We start from the raw sequence: 23,452 nt of genomic DNA, 5'->3' as shown, positions 1-23,452 counted from the left end.
ATTAGAAATATTATTTCCATCCTAACATTTACATAGTTCCAGAAATGTAGCTTTATATACGAAATGATATGTGAAATAATCATAAATTCGATAAATGTTTAGCTTTAACAGCATAATTACGTCAGTTTAATAACATGAACTAACTGATCATTTCTTGCTTACCTATAAAAATATCTAATTTTAGCTTTAACAATGTGTGTTGAAATTATAATAGTGATGAAAGAGGGGCAAGAAGATCATGCTTTTGTTCAATCCAATTCATAAAGTGATAACAACTAGCCTTAAATAAAGATATATCAAGTTAAATGAATGAAAGTAACAACCGTTATAATAAGCAACTACTACTAATTATAACGTGGGATAATTATCTGCCACTACCAACACTAACTTGCAGCACTAGTAACTAAAACTAAAGAAGTATTTATATGACTACTAATTTGAAGCACTACATGAACTGTGTGGATTGATTTGCCTGCCAATAAATTAAGATAAGTTTTATGGAACAATTTTCTCTATATACATGTTGTATAGAGATTGTATGAGAGAAGATTAATATTATATTATGTTATTCTGGTATGAATACTAGACCAATTACAAGAGGGTGGGTGGATTATAGTTGAGGCAAAATTTTCGACTTTAAATTGAGGAACATAAATTACTTAGAATGAAAGAGAAAATGCACACAAGATATTTACGAGGAAAACATCATAGGCCCAATAGGAAGAAAAACCTTGACCTCAAGGGATTTTGACTCAATACTTCTATCAATATAATAGGCCAAAAGACTCTCTTTACAACCTATTACTAGACCCTAGGTTTTCTGTTCCTCTAGGAACTTGCTGTCAGTCACTCAGTTCCCCTTCAACTGATGAGACTAACTTGACTTCACTCGAACTCTTCTCTTTCTCTCTTTCTTTCTCTCTCTTGATTACAAGGATACTATCAGAATTTTCTTTCACCCAAACATTAAAAGTATTACAATGATATAAGATTATAGGAGAAGAAGAAAGTACAGAAAAACATTCTTAAAAAAGATAAACTTTGTATACTTGAAAATTGTTTATCGAACAAATATTTTCTTCTTTAAATAGCTAAGTGGCTTCTTTCATTCCACTCCACGATCTCATGTTGTGTGTTTGCTAAACTCTAGGGATAGTGGCCCTTTATATGTTGCACAAACTCCACAACTCTTGCAACAGTTTTAACCGATCTCCACTAGCCGTTGTGCGCCAACAATTGCTAAATATGTTAGAGAAAATCTCGCACCAATTCCTTCTTGGTAGCCATGATTTATTCAACCCATTGTACGGACCACATATACAGCTTTGCATCTAATAATATAAAATCTTTTTGACAAATGATTCACAATTACTAGATATATTAATCATACCATATAATATAAATCAAAGTTTCGAAAATATAATATCTTGATTAGATTAAATAATTGATTTTTTCCAGAAGATATATAAAAATTCATTTGACAATATTTTTGAAATCTATATTTTTCAAATTAAAAACTATACAAGACCGAATTATGTGGCATCATTAAAACATGGAATACAAAATATATTTTTTACCTTATTTTTTCTCAACCTATCATAAACTATTATTGGACAATTACATTTTGAGGTGTGTCTTATCCAAACTTAACGAAAGTTATTCACTTAGATAATATTTGAAATTTATTGCAATTTATCAGACCAAAAACTATTCCCCTAACATGAAGAGAGCAACCCTGAAATCCTTTTCATGACATAGATGAGTATTCAAGGTCATTAGTCACTTTGCCAAGGGTGGCAGCTCTTCTTATTCCTTCCATGACCATTCTTCCTCCCAAGTTTCATCCGATTTCCCCGACACCTCTGCAACTCTCCACTGACCCCACATCATCTCCCCCAAAAAAAATTCCCGCAAACATGGCAGTAGTACCAACCTACTACTCAAAAACTCTAATATGTCTTTCACTTTTTCTTTTCCTCTCGATCCCCGAAACAAACTCCGCCCCATTATATTCGTACAGCAGCTGCGAGAAGTACGTCGTGGATGCCAATACGACGTACGCAACCAACATCAAAACCCTCCTCCGCTCGCTCTCCTCTAGAACCACCACCCTTCCTTCAGGAGGCTTTTATAGTACATCCGTCGCCAACACCACGGCATATGCAGTCTACGGCCTCTTCCTCTGTCGGGGAGACCAGAACGCCACCGGCTGTGGCGACTGTGTCGAAACAGCTGCGACCGCGGACCTACCAAACACATACTGCCCCGGCTCTATCGAGGCAGTGATATGGTACGATGAGTGCATGTTAAGGTACTCCAACAAGTCCTTATTAGGTGTTGCGACAACAAACCCTCAGGGATACATAGTGGGCACAGAAAGCCACCTCGGAGACAAAACCACCTTCACCAGCGTCATGTACACAACGATGAATAGTATATTGGCTGAGACGGCTAGTAATCAATCAGGGAAGAAATATACTACGAAGATGGTAAGCGTCACGAATTCGATCCCCTTGTACGCGCTGCAGCAGTGTACCCCGGATTTGAGGCCCGGTGATTGTAGCAGCTGCCTGAGGATAGCCATTGATCAGCTGGCTCTCTACAGTAGTTCACGGACTTTATTGCCTAGTTGTAATGTTCGGTATGAGTCTTTCCCGTTTTATATTGGTGCCCCTACTTTCTTGCCATTAACACCTGCTGCGGCGAAGTCCCCCAATAGTGGTAAGTCATAATTATCGTATATTTTTGTGCTTACATATTTCAAGTTACACAAGTACTGGAGTTATCTTTTGGTTTATAGAATTCATTTCATATCTAGAGTTTTTATACGAATACTAGCTTTGGGTCAGACTTAGCTCGACATTCAATTGAATGTTTCACTTAAATCTTTGAAATTATTTTCAATTTTTATTTCGTTACTAAATTTGAGTAAATTACTTGATCAATGAAAGAAGATTATCTAAAATTCTCAGATGAAAGATTTAATATCCTAGAAGATTTTAAACCGAAAATTTTCAGGAGAGATTATTATTATTATTATTATTATTATTATTATTATTATTATTATTATTATTATTATATTATATTATTATTATTATTATTATTATTATTATTATTATTATTATTATTATTATTATTATTATTATTATTATTATTATTATTATTATTATTATTATTATTATTATATTATTGTTATTGTTATTATTATAATTATCATTATTATTATTATTATTATTATTATTATTATTATTATTATTATTATTATTATTATTATTATTATTATTATTATTATTATTATTATTATTATTATTATTATTATTATTATTATTATTATTATTATTATTATTATTATTATTATTATTATGTACCACTAGTTTTGAAGCTCATGCGTTGCACGGGTTATTGTTTATTTTATTTTTGCAAATTTTTTGTTAACATTGTTGATTTTTATTGATGTGAAATGAGATTTTTCAACACAATTGTTATATAATTTCTCAATTATTTTTCTATTGCAACAATTACCACTTTGAGTAGTTTCATCTATTCGAATCACTTTGGGAAAAAAAGCATCTATAGTTGACAATATCGTCTTTACTTTATGTTAATGAAACCATCATTAGTTACTTAAATTGCCTCATAATAAAGTTGCGTTTACTTTATTAAAAATTTACGGATCCCTTACTCTAGTTTAACCATCTATGCTAAACTACCCATTTTTTTATTTTCTTACAACCATGCCCAAACTCATTGTTGCAGTAGAAAAAGATAGAAAAAGTATCTGTCGTTATACTTTAATTTCTAGATTTGTTATTGTGATATATAAATTTTATAATTTCTAGATCTGAATTCAGTTGAGTATTATAGCTAAGTTCATTATTATATAATATCCCAATAATTGGTATGACTAACAATAGATAACACATTTTTAACATGAAAAATACCCAAATGATACATTAAGAAAGTAGAGGGTAAAAATATTTAATAGATACAGGACAGAAAGAATAGAGAAAAAAATATGAGTGTCTGCCACAACTTCAAGCTTTAATTATTAGCACATAAACACTAATACATATAGAATAGAAGATGGAAAAGCAAAAAAGAAGATCATAATGATGGTATCATGAATAAGTTAAATTAAATATAAAACTAACCTCTATTAATAATCAAAAATACTTTTTAAGAAAAAAAATCTATTCATCAATCATGACCATATCATGACTTATCAAACTTCTCCTTTTTTATGATATGCGAGCTCAAATAGTCTAGAATTTCGAACCTTGATTTCCCAATTAGATTTAGTAGAATTAAGTTCATTGAGAAAATAACAAGATCTGACATATAGATATATAAAACACAAAAACATATATAATTTTGTATACAACAAATATTCTAAAAATAAAATAATTAGTCAATTGCATAATACCTCTGTAATGTCGTTGACAAACTTTCATTTGACTCTTCATGTAATGTCATCATGGTATGCTATAGGTTCAAAACTATATCTTTGTATTTTTTATCTTTATATAATTCAATTTTTAAAAGTATGATTTTGAAAAGCATAATTGCTATTGTTACATATAATACACTATTTTTATAGTTAATTTTATATGTATTTAAAATAAATAATAAATAATATGTTATTTTTCATCTAAATAAAAAAAAATTTCATAAGTTGTAAACTTATATTATATATGTAACTAATTTCGAAACATATTTCAAACACTCTCGATGGTAAAAAAATATATATTACTGCAAATTATGTAGCAAAAGCTATATTCAATTTAAAAAGTTGAATAATTTAGGTTATTTATTCAAAATCATAGTTTAATCTTCAGTTATTAAATACACTTTATATGTGTTATATCTATATTAAACACTATATTTTTTTTTAAAATAAAAATTAAAAAGAACGCTATGTCATACTTAGCTGGAGCTCTTTATAATATTTCAAGGTTATTTTTGTAAAATCAACTCTAATTTTTTCATCATATCGCTATAGATTATAATTTTTTGTTGTACCAACAAATTTTCCTATATTTTTCGGAACACTAAATTGTTTTGGTTCAATTGAGTAAGGCTGGAGTTTGGATCCTCTAGAATTCTTTTTCCAAAACCCACTCTATTTTTTCTCATCAAAATCCATCCCTTTATTTTCCCCCTTTCACCAATTCACCCTCTTGATTTTAAAATGTATGGTTTATATACCACTCTACCTTGTGGAATTTTATTAGAACTCTAGAGGATCTAGACTCGTAATACTGAGGTTTTGAAAGATAATATGTTTAATCATGTAAGTTGAACCTATGATAGAATGCTATAGTCACATATAATACACTATAGTTATAATTGTTAATATATTTATCTAAAAGAAAGACTAAATGATGCCTAACCATTTATCTAGTTAAATATATTTTTATGAGTTGTAAAATTATATTGTAAATGAGTCTTATTTTGAAGTATATTTCAAGCACTATCAAATGGTGAAAAATTATAACGTTTTGAATTAAGTAGCAAAAATTATATTCAATTTATATAATATAATAATCTAGGTTGCTTATTCAAAACGAAACTCTAATTATCCGTTATTTAAAACTCCTTTTATAAAATATTTAAATAAAAATTAATGACATGACAATCCTACGCGATACTCTCTATTTTCATAAGTTGTAAAACTATATTGTAAATGGATCTTATTTCGTAACATATTTCGAACAGTATCCTATGGATCAAAAATTATAATATCTGAATTACGTAGCAAAAGTTATACACAATTTATATAATATAATAATTTAGGTTTGTTCAAGCAAAATCAAACTCTAATTTTAGCTTATCTAGAACTCCTTATATGTACTTAAATCTATGTAGAACTTTACTGTTGTAAAAGAGTTATCGTTATCCAAAACTACTTTTATGTATTATATATATGTAGGACTCTATTTTTAAAAATGTTTAAAATAAAAATTAATGACATGACAATCTTACATGGTGCTCTCTATTTCATAATTTGTAGAACTATTATATCGTAAATGGATCTTATTTCGGAGCATATTTCGAGCACTATCCAATGGAACAAAAATTATAATATTTCGAATTACGAAGCAAAGGTTATACACAATTTACATAATATAATAATTTAGGTTGTTCATGCAAAATCAAACTCTAGTTTTAGCTTATCTAGAACTCCTCATGTGTATTTAAATCTATGTAGAACTCTATTTTTATATAAACTAAAAATAAATATAATGACATGACAATCATACGTGGCACGCTCTATGCTCCCGAAAAGTTCCTCCTTTACATATATATTGATTGTAGAGACTCAAAGACTCAAACTTTGGTTTTAATCTGAAAATGTACTCCAGTTTTGTCACTAGAAGAGTTTTGCTTACAAAATTCCTAAGTTGCTACGGCTATAAGGAGCATCCTCATATTTATAGAACAAAACAACAACCTAAAACCCTATTATAAAAACAGCTAAGTTGTACAAAAAAGACAACGACAATGCAGAAGGTTATAACGAATGTGAAAAAGAACAAATATTGAATGCAAAACAAATAAAAACTACACACAAATTTACGTGGTTCACTAATAGAGTGTTCGCTATGTCCACAGGCAGGAAAGAAAAGTTTTATTGCTAGCTCTTCAGGAATTTTCATATTATAGATGTGATTATGACCCTAATCCTCGAATTATCAAATTAGGTTAAAAGCAATTTATAACCCGATTCGAAATTGCGCATCTCGCATAAAAAACACCCTTGCCCGGTCGTCCGGTCGGCTGTGCAAACCAAATCTAACGAACATCTGCCCGGTTAGCCGCCCAGGCGGGCGACTCCATACACTAGGTCGGGAGAATCTGCCTGGCTGACTGGGCGAGCACTCAAACTCGCCTATTCTTCGCGCTTTAACCAGATTCAAGGCACATAGATCTTACAAATCTCCACCTTAACTTAAATCCTCTCACAATGAACCAGGTAACCAGATGAACAAATGAATTAATCACAACACCTAGATTCTCCCTGCAACCATACTTGTCCCGAAAGATAACCAAACCAGATTTGTCCCTTAAGGACTCCAGATTAGCCCCGAAAGGCCCCAAACTTACCCCAAAGGGCAACTAACAACCTAGAACATTGAGCAAGTCCAAAGAATGTTGAAACTTAGTATGCGGAACCGGCTTGGTGAACATATCTTCAGAATTATCATCTGTACGTACCTTCTTTACCTTAACTCTTGTCTCACTTCTTAGAAAATGATACCTGACATCTATGTTTTTAGTCCTCTCATGATGAACTTGGTCCTTGTCCAAGCATATCTAACTCAAGCTGTCACAATACATTATCGCCTTATCATGATGTAGACCGAAATCGCTGACTAGCCCCTTTAACCAAATTACCTCCTTAGTTGCTTCTGTCAAGGCCACGTACTCTGCTTCGGTGGTTGACAAAGTCATCGTAGGCTGCAAAGTAGCTTTCCAACTAACAATAGAACCACTAAGAGTGAACACCTAACCAGTTATAAATCTCCTACCATCTACATCCCAAACATAATCAGAATCAAAGAAACCTATGACTAAACATAACATGTTATATCACCACCATAAATGCGACCAATATCTGACGTACCCTTAAGATTCCGATAGAAAGATCCTATTGATTGCCTACCAATGCTCCTTACCAGGATCCCCTATGAACCTACTAACAACACTGACTGCATGAGCACGATCCGGCCTAGTGCAAACCATGACATACATCAAGCTCCCGACTACACTACCATAATATAAGGAACCCGAGCCATGTACTCCTTCTCCTTAGTAGACTTAGTCGCAAAAGCAAAGGAAAAATGACTATTGACCGCACTTGAAGTATTTATAGTCTTTGTTTTTGATATGCCAAACCTTGACAATATCTTCTCAATGTAGCCTTTCCGTGACAAGAAAAGCTTCTTTTGACCCCTCTCCCAAAAATCTCCATGCCTAATATTTTTTTTAAAGAGCCACACCCAAATCCTTCATTTCAAATTCAGCATTGAGAAGATCGTTCAAGTTCCAAACATCCGACTTGTTCCTTGCCGCTATCAACATATCATCTACATACAACACTAAGTTGATGAAAGATTCATATGTCAACTTGTTATGGTACACGCTACAATCATATGAACTCATGTTGTAGCCTAACTACATCATGTAGCTATCAAACCTCTTGTACCATTGCCTCGGAGACTTCTTCAACTTGCAAACATGGATCTCTTTCTTCGGAACTTGATCGAATGTGCCTGACTACAGATGAAAAGATCTCATTGTAGTCTACTCCCTCTCTTTATGTGAACCCTCTTGCAACTAGTCAAGCCTTATACTTGACCCTCTCCCATATGTCATTCCCTCATTTTTCTTGAAAACCCATTTAAAAGTAACAATAATTTTCCTCCATGGAGACTTATTGGCGTAGGCACAAGCTCCCAAGTCTCGTACTTTTGAAGTGACTCCATCTCATCTCACACTACAATAAACCTATGGTTAGACTCCGTACATGTAAGTGCCTCCCTATAGGTAGATGGCTCATAGACATCCACGTCCTCGGCAACCTACAGTGCATAAGCCACCATATCTTCAAAACCATATCTATTTGGAAAACTTAAAATTTACCCAAACACCTGAAGTCAGCTTCCTTTGTCGCTTGGAGTGATGGTTTGGATTAATGATTACTGGTTTGCCTTTCTTTTTTCCATCAACTTTGGGGGGTGGATGGAAGTTCTCTTCTTCCTTAGATGTAGCCTCCAAATCAACATGATTAGGAAGAAGGTCAACCATATGCATTAACAGATGTAGTAAGAAATAAGAACAAAGGAAAATTAACAAATCCAGCAAAAAATAAAAAATAAACGAAAACCTTGAAGTAACAACTTAACAAGTAACAATTGAAGAGTGGAAGACAAACGACTATAAAAGAGAAAAAAAAAATTAGCAAATAACTGAACTTTTAGTGCACCAATGTGAACAACAAAACCTTTCTATCATTCCAACAAACAGAAGCAAAAAGAAGATACAAAACAGAGGCGAAAACAAAGCGAGACTCACCAAGATTTGAAGTGAAATAAAATAAAATGAAATGAAACTTATGCAGCAAACTCACCGAACACAAAATGATTAAAAGAAGGAAAATTTGTGAGAAACAACCTTTTTTTTTTTCGCAGTTAATAACCTTAACTAATTAATTTTTTTGTGAGATCAGACCTCATGGCTTTTTCCAGCCTTAATTATCGTTTTCAGGCATTGATCAAGGTATTTTCTATGTTCAATCCTCGCACTTAAATGTTGTTAATGCCTTGACCAACACTTGTGACAGAAAATTAACGTCCAAAAATAGCCTTGAGGTCTGATCTCGCAAAATAACTTTTGATTAAGATTGTAAAATGCCAAAAAAAAAAATTGAAAGGTTTTTTCTCACAAAATAGTGCATATAAATGGTTGCTTCTCGCAAATTTTCCTAAATAAATTAAATTTGAAGAATTAAACAAATGAAACAAATGAAGAATTGAAGATAAAGTGAAAAAAACAAAGTGAACTCACAATGATTTGGATTTGAAGGCGTCAGAGATGATGTTGAGAGACTAGTGACGCCGCGACGGCAAGAATGATTGAGTGAGAAAGAGAGACTGAGAGAGCTGAAACTTGAGACTCAGACAGAGAGAGAAATGTGACAGACTTGAAATGTTAGGGTTTTTCATTATGTTTTGTGCCGTTTCAATATTAGGGTTTTACTTTTTAACCTTTGTTTTTATATTGTAGTCATAAATGACAGGGTTTTCTGTTTTTACATTGGGTTTTACCCAAATCTTAAATATTTATTCATTTTTAAATGGGTTATGCGGGTCATTTTTGGGTTGGAATTTCCAACCTGAACCTAACCCAACTAATTTCAGGTCGACCAATTACTTAAACGGGTCGAAATTTTTTCCCAAACCCGTTTATTTCGAGTCGGGTTGTCGGGTTGGGTTGGCTTTTGCCACCCTTAATTATTTATCGTTGAAACAACTTGCTCAAGCAAAGGAATATAGCGAAGCCATGGACTGAAGCCACGACAAATATAGTATATATAACCACATTCTAATGAGAACCAAGCTTAAAAGGAGAATATAGAACCAATCTAGGCCCTTAGGTCATCAAAATTGAATGGTCGAGATTATTCCCATGTTACTGATGGCATTTTTCGTAAGTTCGCAACTCAACAAACTTGTTCGCAATTTCTTTTTCGATCAATTTCATTTACTTTTCGATCAATTTTCTTCTAATTTACTAATTTTGATTTACTTTACGGAAGCTGGGAAATAGTTTTGTAGGTTTCAAGTTAATACAAAGATGTCATTAATGACATGGGAATGATCTTGAGCATCCGTTTATGATGATCTAAGGGCCTAGATTGGTTTTATATTCTTATTTTATGCTATGGTTCTCACAAATTTAAATCGCTCTCTCACACATACAATGTATATATGAAGGTTGGATCATAAAATAGTATACATATTGATGTACATCATAACTATCATCTGAAACATATAGATTGATTATTTAAGAATTGGGGTTGGCTCAAGTGATGAGGTTTTCCATCGTGTCTAGTCAAGTCTAGCTAGGGTTCAGTTTCTAGACCAAGCAGTTACATAGGAATTCAAGGGGGAAGGGGTTTGGGCCTTCGGTGAGGGCATCACAAAGAATTTCTTGGTACCTATTAAAAAATAAATGGATTGGGTACTTAATTTCTTTTGAAATGTAATAAGTAAGCATGATACAATAAAATGACAAATCATGTTTTTGAAAGTGTACATTGAAATAATTCTAACGAGATTCCAGTTGACTATCTTTTTTTTAATGTAACTAGTTATTAGGCTCGGGCTATGCCCCGGGTAAGAAAAAATTTCATTTATTCATATAATACTTTATGATCAAATCCTATACTACGCAATTTCTAAATTTTTTTATTGACATGAATTATGTTATAACGGGCTTGAGATAGAAACAAATAATGAACTCAAAAGCAATAACATTAGACAACAGATTTACGTGGTTCACCAATTTGGCTACGAACACGGCAGCGAGAGAGAATATTTTATTATGAGAAGAAACCATATTACAGAGAGAACATAGTGTTTTTCGTAGTGTAAAACCTGGCTAAAAATGATCTATTTATACCCAGCGGCTCAAAACGCGTTTTTCGCATAATTTGCCGACCCGCCCGGGCGGCCCAGGCAAAATCCGCTCGACCGGGCGGTACTTAGTTTCCCAGAAGTGGTTTTGCGCCCGACCAGGCGAGATCCGCCTGACCAGGCGGAACTTTGTTCTCCCAAAGTTGCTTACGCGCCCGACCGGGCGAGGTCCGCCCGACCTGCCCGAGCGAGACGCAGGCTTGCGTCTCCTACGCATTTTGTCGAACACCTTTGAAGCACAACCAATTCAAGGTGTATTCTTACAAATCTCCACCTTGACTTGAATCCTTCACAATGACCAGAAAACCGGATGCATTGATCACAACTCCCAAAATCTCCCAAACACTTGATTTGTCCCAAAAGACAACCAGACCAGATTAGTCCCTAAGGACCCCAGAATTTCCCCAAGAGGGCAACTAACAATAACGAACATTTAGTAAGTCCAAACAATGTTGGAACTTACTATGCGGAACCGGCTTGGTGAACATATTAGTAGAATTATGAGCAGTTCTTACCTTCTTCACCTTAATCCAAGTCTCAGTCCTTAGAAAATGATATCTCACATCAATATGCTTAGTCCTCTTGTTATAACGGACGTGAGGAAAAACAAATTATGAATGCAAAAACAATAGAAGCAGACACCAGAATTACGCGTTTCACCAATTTGGCTACGTCTACGGCAGAGAGAGAGAGAATATTTTATTATGAGAAGAAACCAGATTACAGAGAGAACAAAAGTGTATTTCGTAGTGTAAAAGATAGGTTAAAATAACCTATTTATACTAAACGGCTAAAAACGCGTTTTCCACATTATTTTCCGACTAGCCCGACCCGCCCGGGCGAAATCCGCCCGATCGGTCGATCTCCAATTCTCCCAGATGCGTTTGCGCGCCCGACCCGCAGGGTGTACCCTGCGCCCGCGGCCAGCCATCCCCATTCTCACAAATGTTCTGCCCGCCCGCGGGGTCGACCTTGCGCCCGCGGGTTTTCGAGCTGCGCTCATACCATTCGCAGTTTTGCGTCTCTTGTGCATTTCGACGGACATATTCTAAGCACAACAATTCAAGGCATATTTTACAAATCTCCACCTTGACTTGAATTCTCCCACAATAACCAGAAAACCAGATGCATTGCTCACAACGCCCAGAATCTCCCAAACACCAGATTTGTCCCAAAAGACAACCAGACCAGATTAGTCTCTAAGGACCCCAGAATTGCCCGAAGAGGGCAACTAACAATCACGAACAACTTGTAAGTCCAAGCAACCTTGGAACTTACCTTGTGGAATCAGATTCAACCAGATGTGTTCTTTATTCTCTTTCCTAGCACAAGTAACACTTTCCTTGGACGGCCCAAAAATATTCACCTCTCCGACATACAGTACAAAACCCACCATGTCTTCACAACCGTCCCTTTGGAGAGAGTCCCCAAAGATTTCATGCTGACCAAGAGCCAAGTTTGACTAACCCTTTGACGACGAAGAACACGAAATTTCAGATTCACCTTGTGAGTGTTGATAGATTTCTCCCTGATGTGAACCACCGCTCCAACCTAGAGTGCCTCTGTGCTCCACCTGTTTTTCTACACTATCACAAACAGCCAATGTAGCAACCCTAGACTCAGATAACGTAGACCCTTGCAACAAATACAATATCTCCCGTTTAACCCCTTTCAGAATCATCTTCGAACCCCTGTAGACATACAACCCTCCACCCTCACCTTTGAAACTGAACCCTTTCTTGTCTAACAGACTAAGTGAAATCAGATTCTTCGTGACCTGTGGAACATGCCTAACATCATTAAAAGTACAGACTTTGCCATCACATGTCATAATTCTGATGGACCCTATACCAACTGTCTTACAGACCTCACTGTTGGCCATAGTAACACTTCCATCAACCTGTTTATAGTTCATAAACCATTCCCTGTGCGAACACATATGACAAGACGCTCCAAAATCTAAAACCCACACATCACTGCAATTTGTTTGTTCATTAGCAACTAAAGCAATATCATCATCAGAACTGAAATTTTCTGCTGCAACAGCAGCACCACCAGACCCAAATTCATTGTCCTGATGTTTCTTTTTAGGACATTCCTTCTTCCAATGCCCCTTTTCCTTACAGTAGTTACAGATATCATTAGGTTTAGGACCCCTTTTAGAATTTCCAGATTTCCTTAAATTCTTTTTACCATGTCCTTTACCACCACTACTACTGGCCACTAACCCAGAAGACTGATTTTCTGTACTACTACCAGATGCCTTATGGCGCAATTCCCTAGTATGCAAAGATGATCTAACTTCTTCTAGGGACACAAAATCTTTACCAACAATGAAAGATTGCACAAAATTTTCATACGGTATAGGTAAAGAAACAAGCAGAATTAAAGCGGTATCCTCATCCTCCACCTTCACATCAATATTACGCAATTCTAATAAAATTGTATTTAATTGATCTAGATGATCTCTAAGAGGCATACCTTCCTGCATTCGCAGACTAAACATACGTTGCTTCAAAAGCAACTTGTCGGTTAGAGATTTTGTCATGTACAAACTCTCTAATTTCAACCACAGACCAGATGCGGTTTCCTCCTCCGCGACTTCAGTGATTATGTCATCTGCCAGACACAGCATAATCGTTGAATGAGCCTTCTCCTCCAGAACGACCATCTCAGCGGTGACTGAATCCGTTGCCTTCTTTGCTAACGGTGCCCACAACCCTTGTTGCTTCAGTAACGCCCGCATCTTGATCTGCCACAGACTAAAACTTTTCGTCCCAGTAAATTTATCGATTTTGACATTCACCCCAGACATCTTTCTCACACAGATCGATCACCAAAGCTCTGATACCAGTTTGTTATAACGGACGTGAGGAAAAACAAATTATGAATGCAAAAACAATAAAAGCAGACACCATAATTACGTGGTTCACCAATTTGGCTACGTCCACGGCAGAGAGAGTGAGAATATTTTATTATGAGAAGAAACCAGATTACAGAGAGAACAAAGTGTTTTTCGTAGTGTAAAAGATAGGTTAAAATAACCTATTTATACTAAACGGCTAAAAATGCGTTTTCCGCGTTATTTCCCGACTCGCCCAGGCAAAATCCGCCCGACCGGGCGGTCTCCAGTTATCCCAGATGCGTTTGCGCGCCCGACCCGCACGGTGTACCCCGCGCCCGCGGCCAGCCATCCCCATTCTCACAAATGTTCTGCCCGCCCGCGTGGTCGAGCTTGCGCCCGCGGGTTTTCGAGCTGCCCTGATACCATCCGCAGGTTTGCGTCTCTTGTGCATTTCGACGAACATCTTCTAAGCACAACAATTCAAGGCATCTTTTACACCTTTCATGATGGACTTGATCCTTAGCTAAGCATATTGCACTCAGGCTGTCACAGTACATAGTTGCATAATCATGATGCAGACCCAAATCACCGATGAACCCCTTTAACCAGATTCCCACCTTTGCTGCTTCCGTCAAGGCCATGTACTTTGCCTCAGTAGTAGAAAAAGTTACAGTAGGCTGCAAAGTTGCTTTCTAACTCACCACAAAACCACCAAGAGTGAACACATAACCAGTCATAGACCTTCTACCATCCACATCTACAGCATAATCAGAATCAGAATATCCTGCAACTAAGCATGCCATATCACCTCCATAGATGAGACCAATATCTGACGTACCTATAAGATATCGAAAGATCCTCTTGACTGCCTGCCAATGCTCCTTACCAGAATCACCCATGAACCTACTAACGACACTAACTGCATGTGCAAGATCCGGCCTAGTGCAAACCATAACATACATCAAGCTCCCTACTGCAATAGCATACGGAATCTGACTCATGTAAATCTGACTCATGTACCCCTTCTCCTCAGCAGACTTAGGTGCAAAAGTTACAGACAAGTGACTATTTGAGGCACTTGGGGTATCTATAGGTTTTGCTGTTGACATGCCAAACCTTGACAATATCTTCTCAATATAACCTTTCTGTGACAAGAAAAGTTTCTTCTGAGCCCTCTCCCTATAAATCTCCATACCCAAAATCTTCCTTGCTGCACCCAAATCCTTTATCTCAAGTTCAACACTGAGAAGTTCTTTTATTTTGAACATCTGACTTGTTCCTAGCAGCTATCAACATATCATCTACATATAGCACTAAGTAGATGAAAGACCCATCTGTCAGCTTATTATGATATAGACAACAATCATCTGAGCTCCTGTTGTAGCCTAGCTTCATCATATAGCTATCAAACTTCTTGTACCATTGCCTTGGAGACTGCTTTAGCCCATATAAGGACTTCTTTAACTTGCAAACATTGTTTTCCTTCCCCGAAACCTGGAACCCATCTGGTTGAGCCATGTATATTTCGTCCTCCAACTCTCCATGTAAGAAAGCTGTTTTTAAATCTAGCTGCTCAAGCTCAGAATCCTGATGTACAACTATTGCTAGTAGCACCCTGATGGAAGTATGTCTGACGACAGGTGAAAAAATCTCATTGTAGTCTACACCCTCCCTTTGTGTGAACCATCTTGCAACCAGTATAGCCTTATTCTTGACCCCTTCTTCGGATGTTATCCCCTCCTTTTTATTGAAAACCCATTTACAAGTAATAATTTTTCTCCCTAAAGGCTTAGACACAAGCTCCCAAGTCTCGTTCTTATGAAGTGACTCCATCTCTTCCCCCATTGCAGCAAGCCAATGGGTAGACTCCGTACATGTAACTGCTCCCTATAGGTGGATGTCTAGGTGGATGGCTCATAGACATCCACCTCTTCAGCAACCTGCAGTGCATAAGCCACCATATCTTCAAACCCATAATCGTTGGAGGTTTCCAAAATTTGTCCTTATAGGACGTTCCCGTGCCAGGCTAGGCGCCTCCTCACTGGCGTTGAAGATTATGGTTCTTCAGAACCAATGTGTTGATGATCATCACTCTCATCATGAGTGACTTGCTGCTCCACCTGTTTATCAACACTACTACTATCTGATACTTTAATGGACATCATAGTAGGATTAAACATACAATTTTCATCAAAGACTACATTTCTACTAACTATAACCCTTCCTTCAGACGGAGACCAGATTCTATAACCCTTAACTCCATCTCCATAACCCACAAACACTTCCTTTTTTATCCCTTGGTTCTAACTTTACTTCATACACATGATAGTAGACATTACAACAAAAAACTAGCATATCTGAGTAATCTGTAGGCTTACCTGACCACATCTCATATGGTGTTTGAGATTGATCCCAAAATGAGGTCCAAGATTTATCAAATAACATGTTGTTTTGACAGCTTCTCCCCAGAACCTTCTAGTCATACCAGCATTAGAGAGCATGCACCGAGCTCTCTCCAGAAGTGTCTGATTCATTCTTTCTGCTACACCATTCTGATGTGGTGTATTTCTGACTGTGTGATGCCTAGCAATCCCTTCATTCTTACAGAATTCGTCGAACTCAAACAAACAAAATTCCAGACCATTATCAGTTCGTAGCCTTTTGATCTTCTTCCCAGTTTAATTTTCCACCAATGCCTTCCACTGCTTAAAATTCTTGAAAGCTTCACCTTTTGACTTCATGATAATCAACCAAGTCATTCTTGAATAATCATCTATGAAATAAACAAAATACCTGTGACCTCCCAAAGACTCCAGGACCCCAACAATCAGAGTGGATATAATCCAGAGTACCTTTTGTTCTATGAATGCCCTTAGGAAACTTGCTACGATGTAATTTCCCAAAAACATAGTGCTCACAAAACTACAGGTTTGTGACCCTATGGCCACCCAGAAGATCTGCCTTGGAGAGGATTTGCATTCCTCTCTCACTCATATGACCAAGTCTCATGTGCCATAGCTTGGTCATATCCCCCTTCTGAACCTCAGACGACACAACAGCAGCTGAACCTGAGATAGTAGAACCCTGCAGAACGTACAAAGTGCCACATTTCACCCCCTTCAAAACCTTCTTTGAACCCTTGCAGACATACACAATTCCACCACTACCTCTGAAACTGAACCCCTTACTGTCTAATAGACGAAGTGAAATCAGATTCTTAGTCATCTGTGGAACATGCCTAACATTTTTCAAAGTATAAAAAATATGATCATGTGTCTGAATCTTGATAGAGCCTATTCCAACTGTCTTACAGACTGCACTGTTAGCCATCGAAATATTACCCCCATCTACCTGCTTATAAGTAGTAAACCACTCCCTATGAGGACTCATATGATACGACGCTCCAGAATCAAGAACCCACACATCACTACAATATGTTCGCTCATTTGCAACTAGAGCAAGGTCATCCTCAAAATTTGAATTTTCTGCTGCAACAGCAGCAGAACCAGACCCAGATTTATTCTCCTGATGCTTCTTTTTAGGATATTCCTTCTTCCAATGCTCCTTTTCCTTACAGTAATTACAGATATCATTAGGTTTAGGACCCCTTTTAGAATTTACAAATTTCTTTAAATTCTTTTTACCATGTCCTTTACCACTACTACTGGCCACTAACCCAGAAGACTTTTGTTTCTAGTACATGTACCACCACGCACTAGATGCCTCATGGCGCAATTCCCTAGTATGCAAAGATGATCTAACTTCTTCTAGGGACACATAATCTTTACCAACAATGAAAGATTGGACAATATTTTCATACGATATAGGTAAAGAAACAAGCAGAATTAAAGCGGCATCCTCATCCACCACCTTCACATCAATATTACGCAATTCTAGCAAAAGTGTATTTAATTGATCTAGATGATCTCTAAGAGGCATACCTTCCTGCATTCGCAGACTGAACAGACGTTGCTTCAAAAGCAACTTGTTGGTTAGAGATTTTGTCATATACAAACTCTCTAATTTCAACCACAGACCATATGCGGTTTCCTCCTATGCGACTTCAGTGATTATGTCATCTGCCAGACACAACATACTCGTTGAATGAGCCTTCTCCTCCAGAACAGCCATCTCAGCGGTGACTGAATCCGTTGCCTTCTTTGCTAACGGTGCCCACAACCCCTATTGCTTTAGTAAAGCCCGAATCTTGATTTGCCATAGACTTAAACTATTCCTCCTAGTAAATTTATCAATTTTGACATTCATCCCAGACATCTTTCTCACACAGATCGAACACCAGAGCTCTTGATACCAGTTTGTTATAACGGGCATGAGAAAGAAACAAATAATGAACTCAAAATTGATAAAATCAGACAACAGATTTACGTGGTTCACCAATTTGGCTACGTCCACGGCAGAGAGAGAATATTTTATTATGAGAAGAAACCATATTACAGAGAGAACATAGTGTTTTTCGTAGTGTAAAACCTAGGTAAAAATAATCTATTTATACCCAGTGGTTCAAAACGCGTTTTCCGCGTAATTCGTCAACCCGCCCGGGCGAAATCTGCCCGACCGGGCGGTACCCAGTTTCCCAGTAGTGTTTTCGCGCCCGATCAGGCGGAACTTCGTTCTCCCAAAGTTGCTTGTGCACCCGACCGGGCGAGGTCCTCCCGACTTGCCCGGGCGAGACGCAGGCTTGCGTCTCCTAAGCATTTTGTCGAACACCTTTGAAGCACAACCAATTCAAGACATATTCTTACAAATTATATGAACGAAAACTCCCTAGGGAGAGCTCTACGTGGCGCAGTTTCTTGTTTATACACCCCTTTTAATATATTTGTATAGATAGCAAGAAAATAGCTTTAATGTTAGTTGGTGAACAGTGTCAATTTAATTAACGTAGCACTATTTAGGAATGGAGGGAGTATTTGATAAAGGTGGATGATCCATATAGTGAAGTTTTGTAAAAGACAACGACACCTGCTAATTATGGTCCAAATATGTCATGGCAACAACCTACAAGTTACCGTCTAATCCATTTCTTTTTTCCTGTAATTCAGGTAAAAACAAAGTATCGGCAACGGTGATCGTTGCTATTCTTTTGCCTGTGGTGGTGGTAGCAACTATCATAGTTGCTCTGGCAATCTGTTTTGTAAAGAAGAGATCTAAAAACTATAATGCTGTACCTGTTGGAAGTGGTAAGAAGATATTATAATTTATAAGTTACTAAAAAATTGATTTAACTTACGAAATTATTGTTCTTTAATTTATTGCCTTGTTCACAATTCTTATCTATGTTTTGTTATGTAGGTGAGGATTTCGCCACCCTCGACTCCTTACAATATGATCTGGAAACACTTCAATTGGCAACAAATAGTTTTTCAGAGGAGAATAAAATAGCTGAAGGTGGATTCGGCGGTGTCTATAAGGTGAATATTTTTTCAAAAGTTAGACAAATAGCAATAATCAAGTAATTGTTGTACGGAAAAGTTTCTCTATTGTAATTGTATATGTATGTATCCATTGTTTTAATAAAGTTTCTTTGTTGATGAACTTTTTTTTGGTAGGGTATACTGTCAAATGGACAAGAAATAGCAGTAAAGAGGCTATCTAAAAGTTCTGGCCAAGGTGCACAAGAATTCAAGAATGAGGTTTTGTTCATAGCTAAACTTCAGCATAGAAATTTGGTGAGACTTTTGGGATTTTGCTTAGCAGAAGGGGAGAAGCTCCTGGTGTACGAATATGTCCCAAATAAGAGCCTTGATCATTTCATTTTTGGTATGATTGTTTCCATATAGACCTTAAGATTCCATATTAGTAGCTATTGGTTTCTTAATATTGTGAAATATGTGAAAGATTGAAGTGGACTAATTGAATGTATGTTAACTTGTGAATTAGATCCTAAAAAACAAGGACAATTAGACTGGGTAAAGCGTTACAAAATTATAGGAGGAATCGCCCGTGGAATGCTTTATCTTCATGAAGATTCCCGACTTCGAATCATACATCGCGATCTCAAGGCAAGTAATGTCTTGTTAGATGCTGATATGAATCCTAAAGTATCTGACTTTGGCATGGCAAAGATATTTGGCGTAGATCAAATCCAAGGAAACACAAGCAGGGTGGTTGGTACTTAGTGAGTGTAGTACAAATTTTGTCATTACAAATAGTCCTCAAGTTCAAAGTATTATGCTCTCATGAAATGATGAATTAGATTAACGAATGTGTTCATGTATACAACTTAAATTTAACTTTTTTTTTGTAGTGGCTACATGTCTCCAGAATATGCTATGCATGGCAAGTTCTCTGTTAAGTCCGATGTGTACAGTTTTGGTGTACTTGTCTTGGAAATCATCAGCAGTAAGAGGAACAGTAGTTTCTACCAATCAGGCTATGCCAAGGACCTTTTAAGCTATGTAAGGCCTCTTTTTTATTACATAGATTTTCTTGGATAAATTGTGAACGACGAAGGTGAAAGATCAAATGAGTATGCAGGCTTGGAAGCAATGGAAAGACGGCAAGCACATGGAATTTGTCGACCCGACAATAAGAGAATCGTGCTCAAGTAGCGAAGTATTGAGATGCATGCACCTTGGTTTGCTATGCGTTCAAGAGGCTTTGGATGAAAGACCTACAATGGCAAGGGCAATGCTCATGTTGGACACTCACTCGACAATATTCCCTCCGGTGCCGAAAGAGCCAGCTTTCTTTTCTAGGAGCGTAACAGAATCAAGTAGTTCTGAGAAAGGCATTAGTTCAGATCAATCAACAAGTAAATCTGTTCCATGGTCTGTAAATGATATCTCTGTGTCAGAAGTTGAAGCTAGATAGGCGTGAGTGCATATGGATGAACAACATAAGTGATCATCACTCACGGGTAAATTTTAAATAATGTGATGCAAGGTGGAATATACCAGATTTTATACTATGATCTGGGTACTATTTTTCTTGTTTGTAATAATGTAATAGAATAACATGTAACTACGTCTTTTTGTGTAATTATTGTATGCAATGTAACATCTGAATTTTTTTACCCTTAAAAAAACTGTATATCACCCTGAAGTTGTAAACATGTAATCGTGTCAGCTTTCCGATAGTAGTATTAAGGGTCTCGGTATTACTAAAATTAAGAAGAGATTAAACCAATTTACCCGCTTATTAGTTAATGTGACATCTACACACATCTATATTAACAAAAGTAAAAATTAGCTTGCAACAATATTCGAACCCATGACCTCTTGCTATTCTACATAACACAATTTCATCTCAACTAACTTTTCATCATGTTTTAAGTATCCACATTACTATATCTGTACCTTTTAAATGTTGAGTATTCCTTAATATATTTTAATGGGAATGAGAAAAAATGCATATCAAATTTGGAAAACAATACCAATCCAGGACAACATCCGGACTCAAATACTAGTATATTATTAAAATGCATAGAGAACCATTAGAGCCTACCATGTATCACTCAATGTCAAGAGCTAACACGGCCACACCGCATCACATCACTATTGAATGCAATTCATTTAGAAATATGTGTTACTCTCACCAAAAAAAAAAAAGTTTGTATAAGGGGTCACAACGTCGACCACTTGCTTAGAAAGTGAGTGTCCAACCACCAAAGCACAACTTTAATTTATAACAAAAACGCAAACTTAAGTGCTCCCACCGCCCTTAAATATAGTTCTTATTTTATGTGGACACACAGACCAGAGAGAATTTGGGCTACTTTAAAAAGTCATCTTGTTTTAGGAGAAGAGTAATATAATAAAAAGTGAAAGCTAAATAATATTTTAAGGAAAATTTGTCAAAAAAACCTTTTAAAAGTTTTTGCGAAAAAAAACCTTTTAAAGCATTCTTTGCAAAAAGAAACCCAAACTTAACTTTTCTTGCAAGATAAAACCTATTCCCATTTTTCGGTGTGATTTTCATCAATTTCGACGCTGACCCTAAGGTTTTATTGAAAATTGCTTTGAAAGAAGTCGCCAACAAGTCTTTAAAATGAGATTCATAGACCTAATGGGATATGTGAAAACCATAGGGATAAATTAGGGACTTATCCAATCACTAGGGGAAAAAACATAAAGGGCTGCGCAGGAAGGGCTGCGCTTTTCGTAAAAGCGCAGCCCTACTAGTGAAGGGTTGCGCTTATTTAAAAAAGCGCAGCCCTACTAAGCAGAAGGGCTGCGCTTTTTAAAAAAGCGCAGCCCTTCACTCAGTAGGGCTGCGCTTTTTTAAATAAGCGCAGCCCTTCTGTAGGTAAGAAGGGCTGCGCTTTTAAAAAAGCGCAGCCCTACTAAGTGAAGGGCTGCGCTTTTTTAAAAAGTGCAGCCCTTCTGCTTAGTAGGGCTGCGCTTTTTTAAAAAAGCGCAGCCCTTCCTGAAAAAATTTGAAATTTCGGAATCGTGGGCTTTGAAATATTGAGCGGGGATTCGTCAAATATATTATCCCTCATTCTCTCTCATCTCTCACGTCCCTCATTATTCCTTTCCTCCTTCTCTCATCTCTCTTCTCTCTCATCCTCTCTTCTCTCTCAAAATCTCCCATAAACATTTGCGACAAAATCCTTGAAATGATTTGCACTAAACATGGCGACGGAGTCCGATTGCCTATTGTGATAACTTTTCGGAAGCGGAACGAGCCAACGAGTCAAACTCACCGCTATGCTGTGATGTTTAGGCTTTTTAAGCCATCCGAGTTCGTTTAAGCCTCCAAATAGCCATTTTAAGTTTTTCCGAAATTTTTTTTTTTCCTTAAATTATGTATTTGGGTTTTGTTTTATGTATTCAAACGTTATTAGGTTGTAGTTCTTGTATTTTCAGATCTATAATGTTCTTGTATACTTCTCTTTGTTTATATGTTTTGATTAATGTTCTTGTATACTTCTCTTTGTTTTGATTAATGTTCTTGTATACTTTTCTTTGTTATTTTGATTAATGTTATTCTTGTATGCTTCTCTTTGTTTATTTTGATTAATGTTCTTGTATACTTCTCTTTCTATATAATTTCTTGTATTTTCATGCATCTTTGTTTTGATTAATGTTCTTGTATACTTATTGTATACTTCTCTTTAATTTGTATATTAGTTTTTGTTCCTTTTTTTCATTTTCGTTTCATTCTTTTTATTGTTTTGGGTTTAGTATTTTCGTTTCGTTTCTCTTCTCTTCTGTTTAATTTCAGAAAATGTGAGATTAAGAGTAAAAAAATGACAAAAAAAATTTTTTTTTTAAATTTTTTTTTTTTTGTAGGAAGGGCTGCGCTAGTTAGGAAAAAGCGCAGCCCTTTAGCCCAGAAGGGCTGCGCTTTTTCTTAACTAGCGCAACCCTTCTGGGCTAGAAGGGCTGCGCTTTTTCCTAACTAGCGCAGCCCTTCTAGCTTAAGGGCTGCGCTTTTCTAGCGC

The 23,452-nt window shown here is 36.4% G+C and overlaps 1 protein-coding gene across 1 annotated transcript; it reads left to right on the top strand.

Annotated features, from left to right (window-relative positions):
• Window positions 1–1,680: 1,680 nt before the first annotated feature.
• LOC104901109 (cysteine-rich receptor-like protein kinase 10) lies at window positions 1,681–21,118 on the top strand. The gene is made up of 7 exons (XM_010688652.4): window positions 1,681–2,721; window positions 19,107–19,244; window positions 19,357–19,475; window positions 19,614–19,824; window positions 19,945–20,182; window positions 20,312–20,462; window positions 20,542–21,118. The coding sequence occupies exons 1-7, from the start codon at window positions 1,818–1,820 to the stop codon at window positions 20,875–20,877; spliced, it is 2,097 nt and encodes a 698-aa protein (XP_010686954.2). The 5' UTR covers window positions 1,681–1,817; the 3' UTR covers window positions 20,878–21,118.
• The last annotated feature ends 2,334 nt before the right edge of the window (window positions 21,119–23,452 follow it).

Source organism: Beta vulgaris, chromosome 8, assembly GCF_026745355.1.
Source record: "Beta vulgaris subsp. vulgaris cultivar EL10 chromosome 8, EL10.2, whole genome shotgun sequence".
NCBI classification, from domain to species: Eukaryota; Viridiplantae; Streptophyta; class Magnoliopsida; order Caryophyllales; family Amaranthaceae; genus Beta; species Beta vulgaris.
This window is presented reverse-complemented; position numbering and strand designations above follow the sequence as displayed.

Bases quoted from the DNA above. Each gene is read 5' to 3' on its own strand.
- LOC104901109 (XM_010688652.4), top strand. From the start codon at position 1,818: ATGACCATTCTTCCTCCCAAGTTTCATCCGATTTCCCCGACACCTCTG. The intron at 19,245-19,356 runs GTAAGAAGATAT...TTTGTTATGTAG, and splicing joins TGCTGTACCTGTTGGAAGTG to GTGAGGATTTCGCCACCCTC. The intron at 19,476-19,613 runs GTGAATATTTTT...TTTTTTTGGTAG, and splicing joins GATTCGGCGGTGTCTATAAG to GGTATACTGTCAAATGGACA.